At 38.1% G+C, this 13,093-nt stretch overlaps 1 protein-coding gene across 1 annotated transcript in view; it reads right to left on the bottom strand.

Annotated features, from left to right (window-relative positions):
* The window catches only part of FBLN1 (fibulin 1), a gene marked incomplete at its 5' end in the record, with an annotated part of 47,193 nt that extends 34,440 nt beyond the window's left edge, over positions 1–12,753 (bottom strand). The window contains 9 exons of the mRNA XM_010072740.1: positions 2,570–2,693; positions 3,240–3,371; positions 4,216–4,335; positions 4,858–4,983; positions 5,478–5,606; positions 6,451–6,594; positions 8,917–9,054; positions 11,218–11,355; positions 12,652–12,753. Of these exons, the coding sequence (XP_010071042.1) occupies positions 2,570–2,693; positions 3,240–3,371; positions 4,216–4,335; positions 4,858–4,983; positions 5,478–5,606; positions 6,451–6,594; positions 8,917–9,054; positions 11,218–11,355; positions 12,652–12,753 (1,153 nt within the window). The remainder of the gene's footprint in view (positions 1–2,569; positions 2,694–3,239; positions 3,372–4,215; positions 4,336–4,857; positions 4,984–5,477; positions 5,607–6,450; positions 6,595–8,916; positions 9,055–11,217; positions 11,356–12,651) is intronic.
* Between the last annotated feature and the right edge of the window lie 340 nt (positions 12,754–13,093).

A 13,093-nucleotide genomic window follows, 5' to 3' on the forward strand; every position in this document is an offset into this window, starting at 1 on the left:
GGCTGATCAAGGAAAAAAAATAATTAGAATTTAAGCAAAAGAGATAAGACCTTCAATAAAATTGTTAGCATTAAGCATCAGACCATGCCAGGCACTTTCCTGGTCTTTGGGGAAGGTTACACAGGCTCTTTATTCCTGAAGCTCAGAGCATCTATACATTATCCTGAGCTTTCAGCCTGTAGCATGAGATGATCTTGCAATTACTCCACCTGATGACAATCACCACTGCATGAGCCACCATGCAAAAATCTCTGCTTTAAAGGTATTGGGTGAGGAACCTTCTGGATCACTGAGGGCTGTTGCCTGTACACAAAGATTTTAAGGAAAAATAAGAATGAAACAACTTGGATTTGTAGGACTGAGGCCAATTAAATTATAGCTGTTCCAAAGAAAACATTGGGGAATAGGGTAAAAAAATCCCATGAGGTGCCAACTTAATGGGCATGGAAAATGGGTTGTCTTATGATGTGCCAAGCTGGTGAAACTGGAATGTGTTTTGAATAAAAAGAAGAGGTAAATGGTATTGGTAATAGATAAGATGTCATGAGAAGCCAACAATTTTTATTTTAGAGTCCTGGCACAACATTGTGTGAAAAAGTGATTTAATGTTATTATCATGCAAAAGCTAATTAAGATATGCTAGCTATCAGCTATGTTGGGTTATATATGCCAAAAATAAATGATTCAAGAATATGTAAATTAGTTTGGATGTAAAAAGGGTGCTAAAGAGCTGTCTTATGAAACTGTTCCCTAATGGGCACAAGGTAAACCAATACATAAACCCTGATTCTGGCATGTTTGTATAATACTCGTATACTGGCTAAGTATGAGAGTACCTATCTCCCCAATTAACTAACTTGGACTTTCTACAATAAAGATAATGAACTCATATTCTCTTTGGTTTATGCAAACACATTTTCAACAATAAATTTAGTAACTGTGTCTGCAGCTGTTGAGAGGGGAAAACCTAATAAATCCAACAAGATAACAACTCAGGGAATTAAAATAATTAGAACTTCACTGAGCAGCTACAGGATTTGTGTCTGACTCATAGCCTAATTATAGCCCTAGCACATCAGAAGAATCTCTCTCCCTGTGAGTGTCTTCGAGTTAGGCAGTGTAAGCCATTACAGGGCCTCAACAGTCCAAACACAGAAAACAGTTCAGACATTCTACTACTTCCGCAAGAGATGCCCTGCATCTCAAATAGCCATTAATTTCAACACATGCTTAAAAATATAGATAAGAAAGAAGGTGAAATGGAATGTGTGTCTACGATGTGTATTCTATAAACTGAACTTTGCAACTCAGGGATGTCTGTAAGAGCAGAAATCTGCTAATTCTGCTTAGTGGCCCATTGCAAACTACTTTTTTTAAACTAAGATACAAATGAACCTACAATACTACAAATAAAGAGAACATCTGCATCACAAGGCACTGCTTGTTTATTGATGTGACAAATATCATTTAAAATTTAATTACTACTGATACTTCCCAGAATATAAGCATATTTTATAAATATTTGGTTTTATACTATAAACTCCCTCTACAGTATTCTGATCAAATACATCTGCTGTGCAACTTACGTGGCATTTCACAGCTTAAGGTTTAAATGTAAACTAAGTAATCTCCACAAAGTCCCTCCAATGAAGACCAGCATTAGCTTAATTCTACAGAGGAGGCAGGAGTACTCAATTTTATCTAAAAGATGGTGGGCATATGAACACTGACTGTGAAACACAGGCAACACAGGCTGACAAATGTGATTTATCAGCGTTCCTCCCTGGCTGGTGGAGCATACACTTACCTGAGTATGGGGCAAATGGGACGGACCGTGGAGCAGCCTTCAGAAGAACCGCTGGAGGACAGGGTGGCCATAAAGCCCCAGGCAGGAGGAAAAGCAGTCATCCACATCAGCCATAAGCTCTAGCTATGTGACTGAAATTTTGCAGCAACTTCTCCATACTGCCAGCACCATTGATGGGTATAAATGAGCTGCCAGCAGCTCCTCCTCCCAACACCAGAATACAGAGGCTTTCTCTGAGCTAGGTTAAGAGACAAATATGGGCAGCAGCTAACATACCACCCTTGCTAGGGTTCCCAGCTTTTTTAACAGAGGTGAAATAGTACTAAAAATAAGACATTCTTGCAATGCTTTGCAACAGCACTGATAAGACTTTGAGAGGGAACTAAAAAATAACTTTCATTGGAGCGTAATAGTAAGGAAAGACCACACGTGAAAGGAAACAGAAGTCAGAATTCTGAAGCTGAATGTAACGTGCCTAACAGGTTGTCTGCAAGGTAGTCAGAGAGAGAACATCAGCTTATGGCTCTAGACATCATTACAATGCAAACCACTGTCACATGGCATTTTTTAAGGGACTACTTTTTTCTTAGATTGAAAAAGGAGCATGAGAATGGGACCAGACCTGTGTGTGCAAAACAGGCTAGGCCTATCAACAAAGTACATGTTTGCCAGAATCCATTATCTATTCAGTTGGCAGTGGCATGGGATAAAGGAGATCACGCCACCAAAAAACTGTTCAACCTTGAAAAAGAAAGTACTTACGTATCTCCTGACTTGCGGTAATTTTCTGGACATTCCAAAGACAAACAGCGAAAACCCCCCTGGATGTTAAAGCAGGTCTCATTGAAAGAGCAGTTGTGGCTTTCTGCAACACACTCATCAATATCTGCCAAATGGAAAAAGGTGAGTGGATTAAACACATGCCTTTCCTCTACTTGCAGGTGCCAGATGATGAAAGTATCGTATTAGGTAATACAGAACATGGGGTGCAATTAAATGTTATTACAGGATTGGAAGGTGAGGTCGGGAGAAGAAAAAAGAAGAAAATTAGCACTAACAACAGGCAAGAACAGGAAAAGGAAGAACAGCAGTGCCACTAAATGGACAAGATCTAAATATTTGCTGAAATGTTTACAGCGTGATATTTCCTTTTAATGGCTATACTAACTCGTGATTTCACAGTGGGAATCTTCATTTTCAGAATGTTATAATTAATAATGTTATAAAAAGTATTCTCTACTGTATTCTGTAGGTTATAAGAGAAATTTCCTGTGTATTTATTATAAAATACTGGTTTCTTCAGATTTCAAGCAGATGTTTACTGCTTTACCTATAATGTTGTAGGAAAGGCATTTTTTTAAACATAAAAGCTTGCTGTAACTTTTCAGAAGACCACAATCCAGTTAGGTTGCCCTGCAGTTATTGAACTCACCTTGGCAGTTGCGTGCATTGGGTGCCAACCTGTAACCAGTGGAGGGACAAGTACATTGAAAGCTCCCAGGAATGTTAATACATCGAAAGGAACAGATATGCCCTCCAGTAGGCAAAGCACATTCATCAATATCTGCAAGAAGAAAACACCACTAATTTAATACATGTTCATGACATTCAACCAAGTGCACATGTATGGTGTTCCTGCTGCAAGCTTCAAACGCAATTTCATTATTCTAATCAAGCCAAGGAAAAAGATCATTAGATAAGGGTGGCTCTAGTCAACAAAGGCTGTCAGGAATAAATGGAGGTGTGAAGAAAATCAAAAGCAATTTAAGGGCCCAAGAGACATAGTAAATGGATAATAGCAAGCACTTTACAGTGACGTGCATCTTAGTACTTTACAAAAGGTAGGGGGAAGAATAGTTTCATCCCTGTTCTTGCAAAAAAAAAAAAAAAATTGAAATGAGGTGTTCTGCCCAAGGTCCTACTGTTTTATAAGTCCAAATTCAAGGTCTTGTCCATGAGGTCACACCCACATCCTCGTTCTATTTGAGGAAAACCTACTTACATATTAGTTCAGAACCAGACACAAAAAGAGGATATATATAAAATACTATCTAGTAATATTATGTATTACTTATGTAACACACAAATGTGATTGTATCTTCACTCGCTGAAGTATAGAAATTCTGTTAGTTCCTCAGGAAAAAAAAATACTGGCATGTTACAAAAGTATGCCAAGCTACAATTCAGTGTAAGCAGCAAAACTGAAATCACACAAGCAGAGGTATTTCTAGACTAGGACATGGATGGAAGACCTTCATTAAATAAAGTTTCATAGTTTCACAGGAAAATACCAAAGAGAAATAAATGTTAAAATGAAACAATTACAAGTACATGGAACTATTCATGTATGTTACAGTGAGAATAAGAAATGCTCACTCATGCTCTACCTTCAAAATGATAATGCTTACCTTCACATGAAATCCCATCTATGTCACTAAGTTGAAAGCCACGGCGGCAGTAGCACTGATAGGAGCCATACACATTGGCACACTCTTGACTACAAGGGCTGCTCTCACACTCATTTAAATCTGAAACGCAAAATTACATACCTGAACCCCAAATCTCTTGCTATATTCATCACTCCTATTACAGGATTAAGGCAAAACTTCAGAATACAATTTTTTTGAATTAAAAAAGGATGGTATGCATGCCACTGAGTAAGCTGGAAATAAGGGTCTTAAACAGGGTCTATCAGTATAAGTATCTGCACTATGCTATTATTTCCCACTGTCCTTCAAGGTGTATGACTTGGAGGGAGTCTTTAGGACCACACTGGCATTTTTATGTCTGGATATCAGCAAGGCTGGTTTTGAAGGTCTTGATTCTGATCTAGCTAAATCTCCCTTCAAAATACAGTAAATGCAGAGCCATACATTTCTGCATGATCCAGCCAAAGGGCAATATAGTGGAACTGTGGGCTTGATTAATCCTAACTGTGTTGACTTCTCATGCCATTCCAGTGCAGTCTTACAAGTTAAAATAAAATCGAAATAACTAAACAGCAATGAGCTGCATCTCACACTATATGCCAAAGCATACAACAGCCGTACCTTCACATGACCTGCCATCAGCTGAAAGTTTGAATCCCATGGTACAAGTGCAGTAATAGGAACCAGGAGTATTCTCACACTTGTGAGCACAAAGGCGGCCAGGATAGCGTCTGCATTCATTGATATCTGCAATGATAAATATATACAAAGGTCTATGTCTTGGCTAGCTTCACTGCAGTAGTAGTCTGGACAAGAATGTTGTCATAAAAGTTTTGTTTTTATTTTCCAGATCTGAATTTCATACTAGAGAGGGAAGGACTTGCTCAAAATGTTCATTTAGAAGCACTCCAGTGCATAACTGAATTAGACCTATAAAGAATAAAGTTACTTTGATCTTCCAAAGGAATGTTTTACTGTAGGTGCATAAGTATCACAGAAAACAATTAAATGAACTCTCATAATCTTACCTTTTAGCAGGATAACATGTTGACAATACTAATACAGCTTCCTTTGAAGTATCAGCACTTCTTTAATATGGTATTAGATTTATACAAATAATACAGCAGTCAATTTTACATTCAGATGAAAGAGGTTACACAGAGGGCAATAACATTCTTTACACGGGATAATTTTTTAAAATGCCATGGCTGCATATATTTAAGTCGATAGCTGCAACTTACCAATACAAGTTCTACTGATGACATCAAAAGAATAGCCAGACTTGCACTCACAACGATAATTGCCTGGGGCATTTATACAAACATGTCCTTCTCCACAAGGCTGATTAGAGGATGAGCACTCATCCACATCTAAAAAAAGGAGAGAAATGATTGAAAGTATACTTCCAAGCATGCAAGTTGAGAGAAGAGCAGCATGTTAACATATTTCTGTGTCCCCTAGTAGTTATAAAGTGTTTTGAAACAGAAAGCAAGATTTTGATCTAGCTCTCGGCTTCCACAAGAAGATCAGAGTCACAAATCCAAACTATTTTTATTGAAACAGGTAAGAGAACAGGTATTCTTACTGAAGCAGGTGTCCTGATAATGCTGATAGACTTGTGAGGGAAGACAAATCACAAAATCAAACAACCTTTGGAGGAAATCAGGTGCAAAATTGTTTTATTATGCACACTCAATATTCATGGATCAGATCTTCAGCTAGTGTAAGATGCCAGAGACCCACAGTCAGTAGTGCTTTGATAAGCCATTTAAAAAAATTGAAAGCACATATAAAAATACCTCCCTTTGCAAAACCCACCTTAGTTAAAAGCCAGCCAAAGGCATACATGCCTTTCAACATTACTTGAACTGTGGGACATTAAGTGGGTGTTGTGTTATACCTCTGTATTGCAGAGATTTGAGACCACACAGCATTGTTCCAATACACTAATAAAGTCACAGACAATGCCTTTTTTGGGGAGTGATTATAATTTCTCATCTTCTCAGAATATTGGGTTTCATGACTTGTATGAAAGACAGAGAGTAGGTCCTTGTCATTCTTCACTTGTTGGGACTGCCATGAGGGAAAGAACACGATCAAGAATTGACTGTGGGAATGAGAAAAACCTGGGCAAAGTGCAAGAAACTGGTAAACATAAGCGATAGATGTGATTTATTTTCTTCAAACTGTTTTTTCTTCCAAACTGTTACTTACCTACACATCTTGTTCCATCTTCATTGAGATGATAACCTCGGCCACAGCTGGGTGAAATTCGCTGGCAGGTGTATGAGCCATCAGTGTTAATACATATCTGACCAGCTGGGCATGGCATGTTGGTGCTCAGGCATTCATTGATATCTACAAGAGCACAATAAGTCAGTGTAAATATCTGCTGTCTCATGACGTTTACGGTAAGATGCTTTCCTTACGTAATCCTTCCAAGTTTCAAAAGTTCTGCCCATTGGGGAATACAACTATTTGTGCCATTTAGCTTCACCAATATAACGCTATCAGGGTGAAGATCAGAAGTATGAGAGGCCCAGATCCCACTGAAAAGCAGAGGAAATTGAGTACAGAACTTGCATTTGTTTAAAAGCCTTTGAAAGTCTCCCTTAAACATACAAAGAGATGACCAACAATTCAGTTCACCAGCTCAGCCAGTTACGCTGCAGTCTGTGGGTTGTGGCTCACAGTGAATGAGCTATTTGGTAGTACTCATAGAGTTAGTATCTGGCTCCATTTTTACAGAGAGATAAACTACTGCTCACAGGTATTCACCAAGAATACCTTAATTTGTCTTATGGTAAGTTGTCCATGTAAACACATAAGAATGTGAATTATGTATTCACAAGACTATGCAGCCTTTTACCATCCATCAAATGTATGTCTGTTTTTCTACAAACTAGACATCATATCCCTTTGTGACAAAGATATCCTTTACCTGGTAAGAACCCCCTATAAAGTAAAATCTCAGAAAATGTAATGAGGTGAGACTAAGCTGTATTAGAGTATGATCTGGCACAGTGCATTGTAGCCAAGAGGGTAAGGAACTCACTGCTACACAAGGCTAGCATGTGTTATCAGTTTAGGGGAAAGGAGTTTCAGAGTTGGGAATCAGTGGCTACAGGAGGTACTGAGGCAGCCTTTGCTACCTGGAAGTGTTAATGTAACTAGGACCTGACAGTTTGAAGGAGCAGCATGGCTTCTGAGTGTATGGGCTCACATCCCACAAATTTCAGCAAAGTCCAGCTTCACATCAGTACTTCTCTGTCTAAAATTTTCCCAACTGTTTCATTGGGATATTATAAAAATTTTACACAGTAGTACTGTTAGCTGTTTAAGTGCTACTGCTTTCCAGCTGGTATAGTCCGGTATCAAGCAATGGCATCCAGCTTGCAAAATGTTGGCTGCCTGAAGATGGGAAAGGGGACATAGTATAATGTGAAACATTTCCACTAGGCCTGTCCCAGCTCACTAGAGTGCAGAACTTTCAACTTTCAAAGACACCGGAAAGACAGGAAAGTTTTCACACTTCTTCCCCTCAGCACCACATAGGGCATCATTTGATTCACAGTGTGTAAAATCAGCCTGTGAAATCGTTTTGGTAAATATTTTGAGCAAATGCATTTTAGGGGAAATAACTATTGGTGCTACAAATTGATGTGGCCTTACTAACGTTAATGAAGGCAAGCAGATTACCAGCTGCCGTGGACCTGGTGCTAGCTATGGCAGATATACGTCTGCAAAGGGTTTGTTCTGCACAAACACTGGCCCCCTTCATTTTAAAGGCTGCAATTTCGTTTTCAGTCTGTGTTTCCAGTGTCAGATTTCAGCACTACAGGGTATGATATGGTCAGGACAAGGGGCTGACAATGAGCTAGACTTGGCAGCTGCTGCTGCTCAGCCAGTTCCACAAGTCCAAGACACGCTATGCCGCTGCGGGAATGCAAGGTTAAGTTGAGACTTGAAAATACTACTCAAGGGAATAACTGATAGATTTGTAGTTCACATTAGACAAGTCCATTTAGAGCCTGCTAGAAACCAGTAATTCTAACATGTTTATATAAAGCTTATAATTCTGTTTTGTAGGAGTCTTGTAAACAAGGCATTAGCCTGACAGATTGCAATCAGTCTTTAAAATAAGACTCCTCTCCACAGTGTACTATACGTGGCCCATCATTCTCATACATAGAAAGATTCTTGATAGGCTATAACTAATAGGGGACAGGTCTGGAAAGACCTACATACCTGTAAAACCATGCACACTAATATCAACAAAGTGTGTTACAGAGAATGTCACAACTTACAGCTTTTTATACTAAGCTTTAGCTAAAAACTTTCGGATAGAGGGAGATAAAAGATATCACTAATTTTTTACAAATTTTGTTTCAGATAAAATTCTGAAAGCCTTAAGGAAAATGTTCAAATGCAGCTAAGTGCCTTAGGTAACCAAATCTCATTCAAAATAGAGATCTAGTATTTATGTCTTTAAATGGTTTTTGTCTGTAAATCTTACCTGTGGGACCAAGCTTGCCTTTAAAGGAGCAGAAAAAAAAACATAGCAGAGCAATGCATACATGCACGAAGAACGACTTGAGAAGCTCAGAACTCACCCAGTAAAACTACAACTTATCTCATAGGCAATACTTAAGTATTCACTGAGATAACAATATGTCTTACCAATACAGTTCCCTAGAGCATCTTGTATGAACCCATTCATGCACTGTAGCTTGGGGCGGCAACGGAAAGATCCTGGAGTATTCTGACAGATAAAATCGGGGGGGCAGTTATGAGTACCAGTCTCACATTCGTCAATATCTGGTACATAACAAAAAAATAAAAAAGTTAGCAAGAGTTTGACAGAAGCTTTTTCATCACTTTTAAAACGTAAGACATAGTTAAAAACGTCAGACAGATTAATCCTCAGCATACCTTCATGCAATTCAATACAGTGACCCATGATCAATCTGACCTACTACCTCAAGCAGAATCTCAGTAAAAACAGGTAGAATAAGTTCAGGGTTTTTTATTATTTCATTATTAACTTTATATATAGGGAGGGTGTTTATTGTGCTTTACAAGTTTAGTTCTTACAACTAAATTTCAGCAGTGCTCAGCCTTGACTCAGAAGTGTGCTTATACATGGGCTCAGCTTCGATTTTAATTTTAACTTTAGATCCAATGCAGACATTGTTCATTTTGTTCTTAAGTGAATTAATTGGCCTTGATTCTCATCCATATTAAGGCTTGTAATATCCTTGCATTATTGTGCTTTAAAATACACATAAATATGATTTCTTCTCACTTTAGTATTTCATTCCAGTTCAGAACAGACAATAAATACTTGTGAATAAGCTATGGTTCAGATAAAGCAGACAAGGGCTAATGAGGCTTCATTCACTAATGTAACACTGGCCACATAAAAGCAACTAAAATTTAATCTTTGCCACCTTGCAATAGGATGAAATCTCCTAAAGCTATTACAATACAGAAACTTTCTAGCAACAGAATGCCTCAGCTTTTCCATTTAGGCAGTGGACACAACTGTAGATGCAACTGCTTATCCCTAGAGCTTTGCGAGACTTAAATAGTGATTGTGAAGGCCATTTTAAGTTTAGGATGGGTTAATACTGAATCGGGTTCAGCAAGGTTCTACATGTTGCACGACTCAGTCATTTTACTTGGCATTTAAAAATCATGCATGAAGATTACTGATTTTCTATTTTCATTGCTATTAACATAACATTATATAATTAACATTATTAACACATCTTATCCAGATAAGAAATTTCTAACATTAATGGCATGCATAATTTACTTTCCATACACCTTTTTTTCCACCAGAGAAAGATTGTTCATACTTGCTGGTAAGCTACTTGTTGGCCTAAATCTGATGTCATTCAATTCAGCAGAAATTTTACTTCAAAGGGATCAAAATTAGACTATGACACTTTGAAAAGCATTGTATGTTCTGCCGGTTTTGCATTGGAGTTTGTTTGTCAGCTGTTTTTATTCAATCTATTATTCATCACCGATCAGTTCCTACAATAAAACCTTACCCAGAATTCTGGTTGAGTTAATTTACTAAGTGGAATAAAAGTAGTCTGTTTATAAACGATTCTAAGCTCCAGGGGAACTGACTTTCTCACAGTAGAAACCAATTCCACATCAAATGGAGCTTGCTGCTAATTTCTATCTGCGAAGGTAGCGTGTCAGATGAAGTTATGGATGCCCATAACAGCATACTGTGAGATAAATGTAACTTGAAATCAGTCCTTTCTTTAGTAAATAAACATAGCTTGTGTTCAAACATAGCTAGTCAAGAACAGTGCTTTTAACCCTTTTTCATTTTTAAATCCTTAAGAATGTTGTGATTAAGAAATTAATCCCTTTGTAAGAAATTTAAACCTCCTGAGGATAAAGGCTTACTTTTTTGAGAAGATGCATCTACCTTAGTGCTTTAAAATTGAATCACCTGGTCACTCCACTTGCCACACTTAGATTAACACTCTGAAGTGTGCGAACTTGATTCTTTCAGGTGAAACTAAACCATTAGATATGCTCCAGGAGCAGGACTTCAGCGCTCCACTCTTTAATGAGCAACCAATTCACAAGACCAGACTAAATTTAGCCAGAAGTAAACACCACAAAAATGTGTATAGTGTGAGTGCTGGGCCTTCAAAATCGAATGTTTCAATCCCCAGACCAGCTCCTTTTGCACAACACAAATTGCCAGTGTAAAATAAATGTAGTTATCTCTCCTGGAAGTCTTCATAGTAGTCCACAGACAGCCTGACCTAGTATTTTCAAGGTGACAGGTGGAAAACTACTGTCACAGAAGAACTAGCACTGTCTGTGTGTCCCCATGTAACTACAGCTTACATGTGTATTTACCAAAAGTAAAAAAGTATGACATGATGATGTACTTATTTTTTCACTTAAGTCTGGAAGTTTTTTTCAGTTTCTCTGCACAGGACATACCTTTGCAACGATTGTCATCTGTTAGTTCATAACCAGTTCCACAGCTTGTGTCCCGCTGACAGCGAAAGGATCCTAATGTATTGACACAAGTTTGTCCAATCCCACAGCTGTGTGTCCCAGTGATACACTCATTAATATCTAGAATATGAAAAATAATTTAAAAAAAAAAAAGAGTAAATAGGAAACATGACATCACAGGGAAGATATGAAATCGAAGGCTAGCTGTGGGCACACTTACAACCAGTTATTACTTTGAGCATCAGGATATGGAGTGAATTTGGCCTCACACTCACACGTCCACAATGTGGCTACTCATCTCTATTCCCAGACTGTGAGCCAGTAAAGACATTCTGAGTCCATTAGTAACAAGACTTATGGCTGCTGATGCACTGTACTTAAGAAAGAGGAGGAAGTTTTACTGAGTGAGAGTAAAGGGCCAACATAATATGACTGAGTCCAGTCGCAGATGATTACAGTGACTATATGAATGAGGTAAGCTTTCAGAAATCCTTCCCTTGCTCTGCCTCCCACCCACATATGGCTTAGGGACTCCCTGAGCCACCAGTTGCAACTTTCTACGTTATAGCTACTGATAGACATTTCTTTTGTGATTTTTTTCATTTTCTCTTTGAATGCATAAGAATATTTGGCATCCACATGTATCAAATGTAAAAGTTCTTCCTTTTTCTATTTCACACTAGGTTAATCTGACCAATCATCAATATCTATTTTATATTCTGAAGTTTGTATCTGAGCTGCTTGCCTATAGTCCCTTTCAGTCAATGAGAGAAAAAGGCACTCCTGATGAGTAACACTTTTCATGCTATGATAGCTACGCCAAATAGGCAAGATAAATTGTACTCTGAAAGTTCTTGTTTCTCTCAGCTAGCAACAAAAGGAGCTTAGGTGGACTAGCTCAGAAGCATGTCCATAATGACATGTCTGAAGCCAAGTGCAATAAGCTCTATCCCAGCCCATTTCATCTTACATCCCTTTAGTCATTTTCTGGAATACACTTAACAATTCTTCCTCCTTGACTATTCCTGTGCCACTCATGATAACCAAGACTTTCATCCTTTCTGTCAGTTACGTCCTTAATTCTACTCTATTTCATCTGCCTTATCAATTACTATGTACTACTATAAAAGAGAACAGATATATTTATTTTGGTTTTATTCAGGACAAAAAATTCAAGATCTTCTGCCTCTTCTCCACTCTAAATCCTCCACCTGTTCCACTGATTCTTTCTTAACACCATCTTCCCACAACTCTCATTCTAACACTTGGTTTAAATCATTTTTTTTATTATCTCACTTCTTTCCCCAGCTGGCATAAGCATATTCTAATCTCTTCTGTTTGGATCTTTTTTTATCTATTCCTGCTCTTTTAAAACAAGGATGTTGAAAATTGAAGAAATGGCTTTATTTCTTTTACCTTCACAGTTGACACCATCTGGTTGAAGCTGATACCCAACAAAGCAGGAGCAGACATAACTGGATCCTGTGTCTCTGCACTGCTGAGAGCAGGGACCACCACCTAATTGGATATTTTAAGAAGTCTTATATAATTAAGAAGCTCTCCACAGGAACTTTAAAAACCACTGATTTACAGGATGCTTGCTGATTTATTTAAAAAAGCAGACAACTAAGCACACACAGACAAAAGAAGGAAAGGGCCAAACACTGAAAGAAGTGTTTGTAATCACTGGATTCTTTTAACTCTAAAAATGAATCCAAGAAGGAAGTAAACGAAGGAGTCACTCATAGCCCATCATTGTTAGAAGTCGAAGGGAAGCTGCTGATGAGCTCAGGCACCTCCTCAGGTTTTGGCTGGGAAGTTAAAACCGAGTATGGTGATTACTCTACAATGAGGAAGA

Source organism: Pterocles gutturalis, unplaced genomic scaffold (genome assembly GCF_000699245.1).
Source record: "Pterocles gutturalis isolate BGI_N339 unplaced genomic scaffold, ASM69924v1 scaffold28707, whole genome shotgun sequence".
Lineage (NCBI taxonomy): Eukaryota > Metazoa > Chordata > Aves > Pterocliformes > Pteroclidae > Pterocles > Pterocles gutturalis.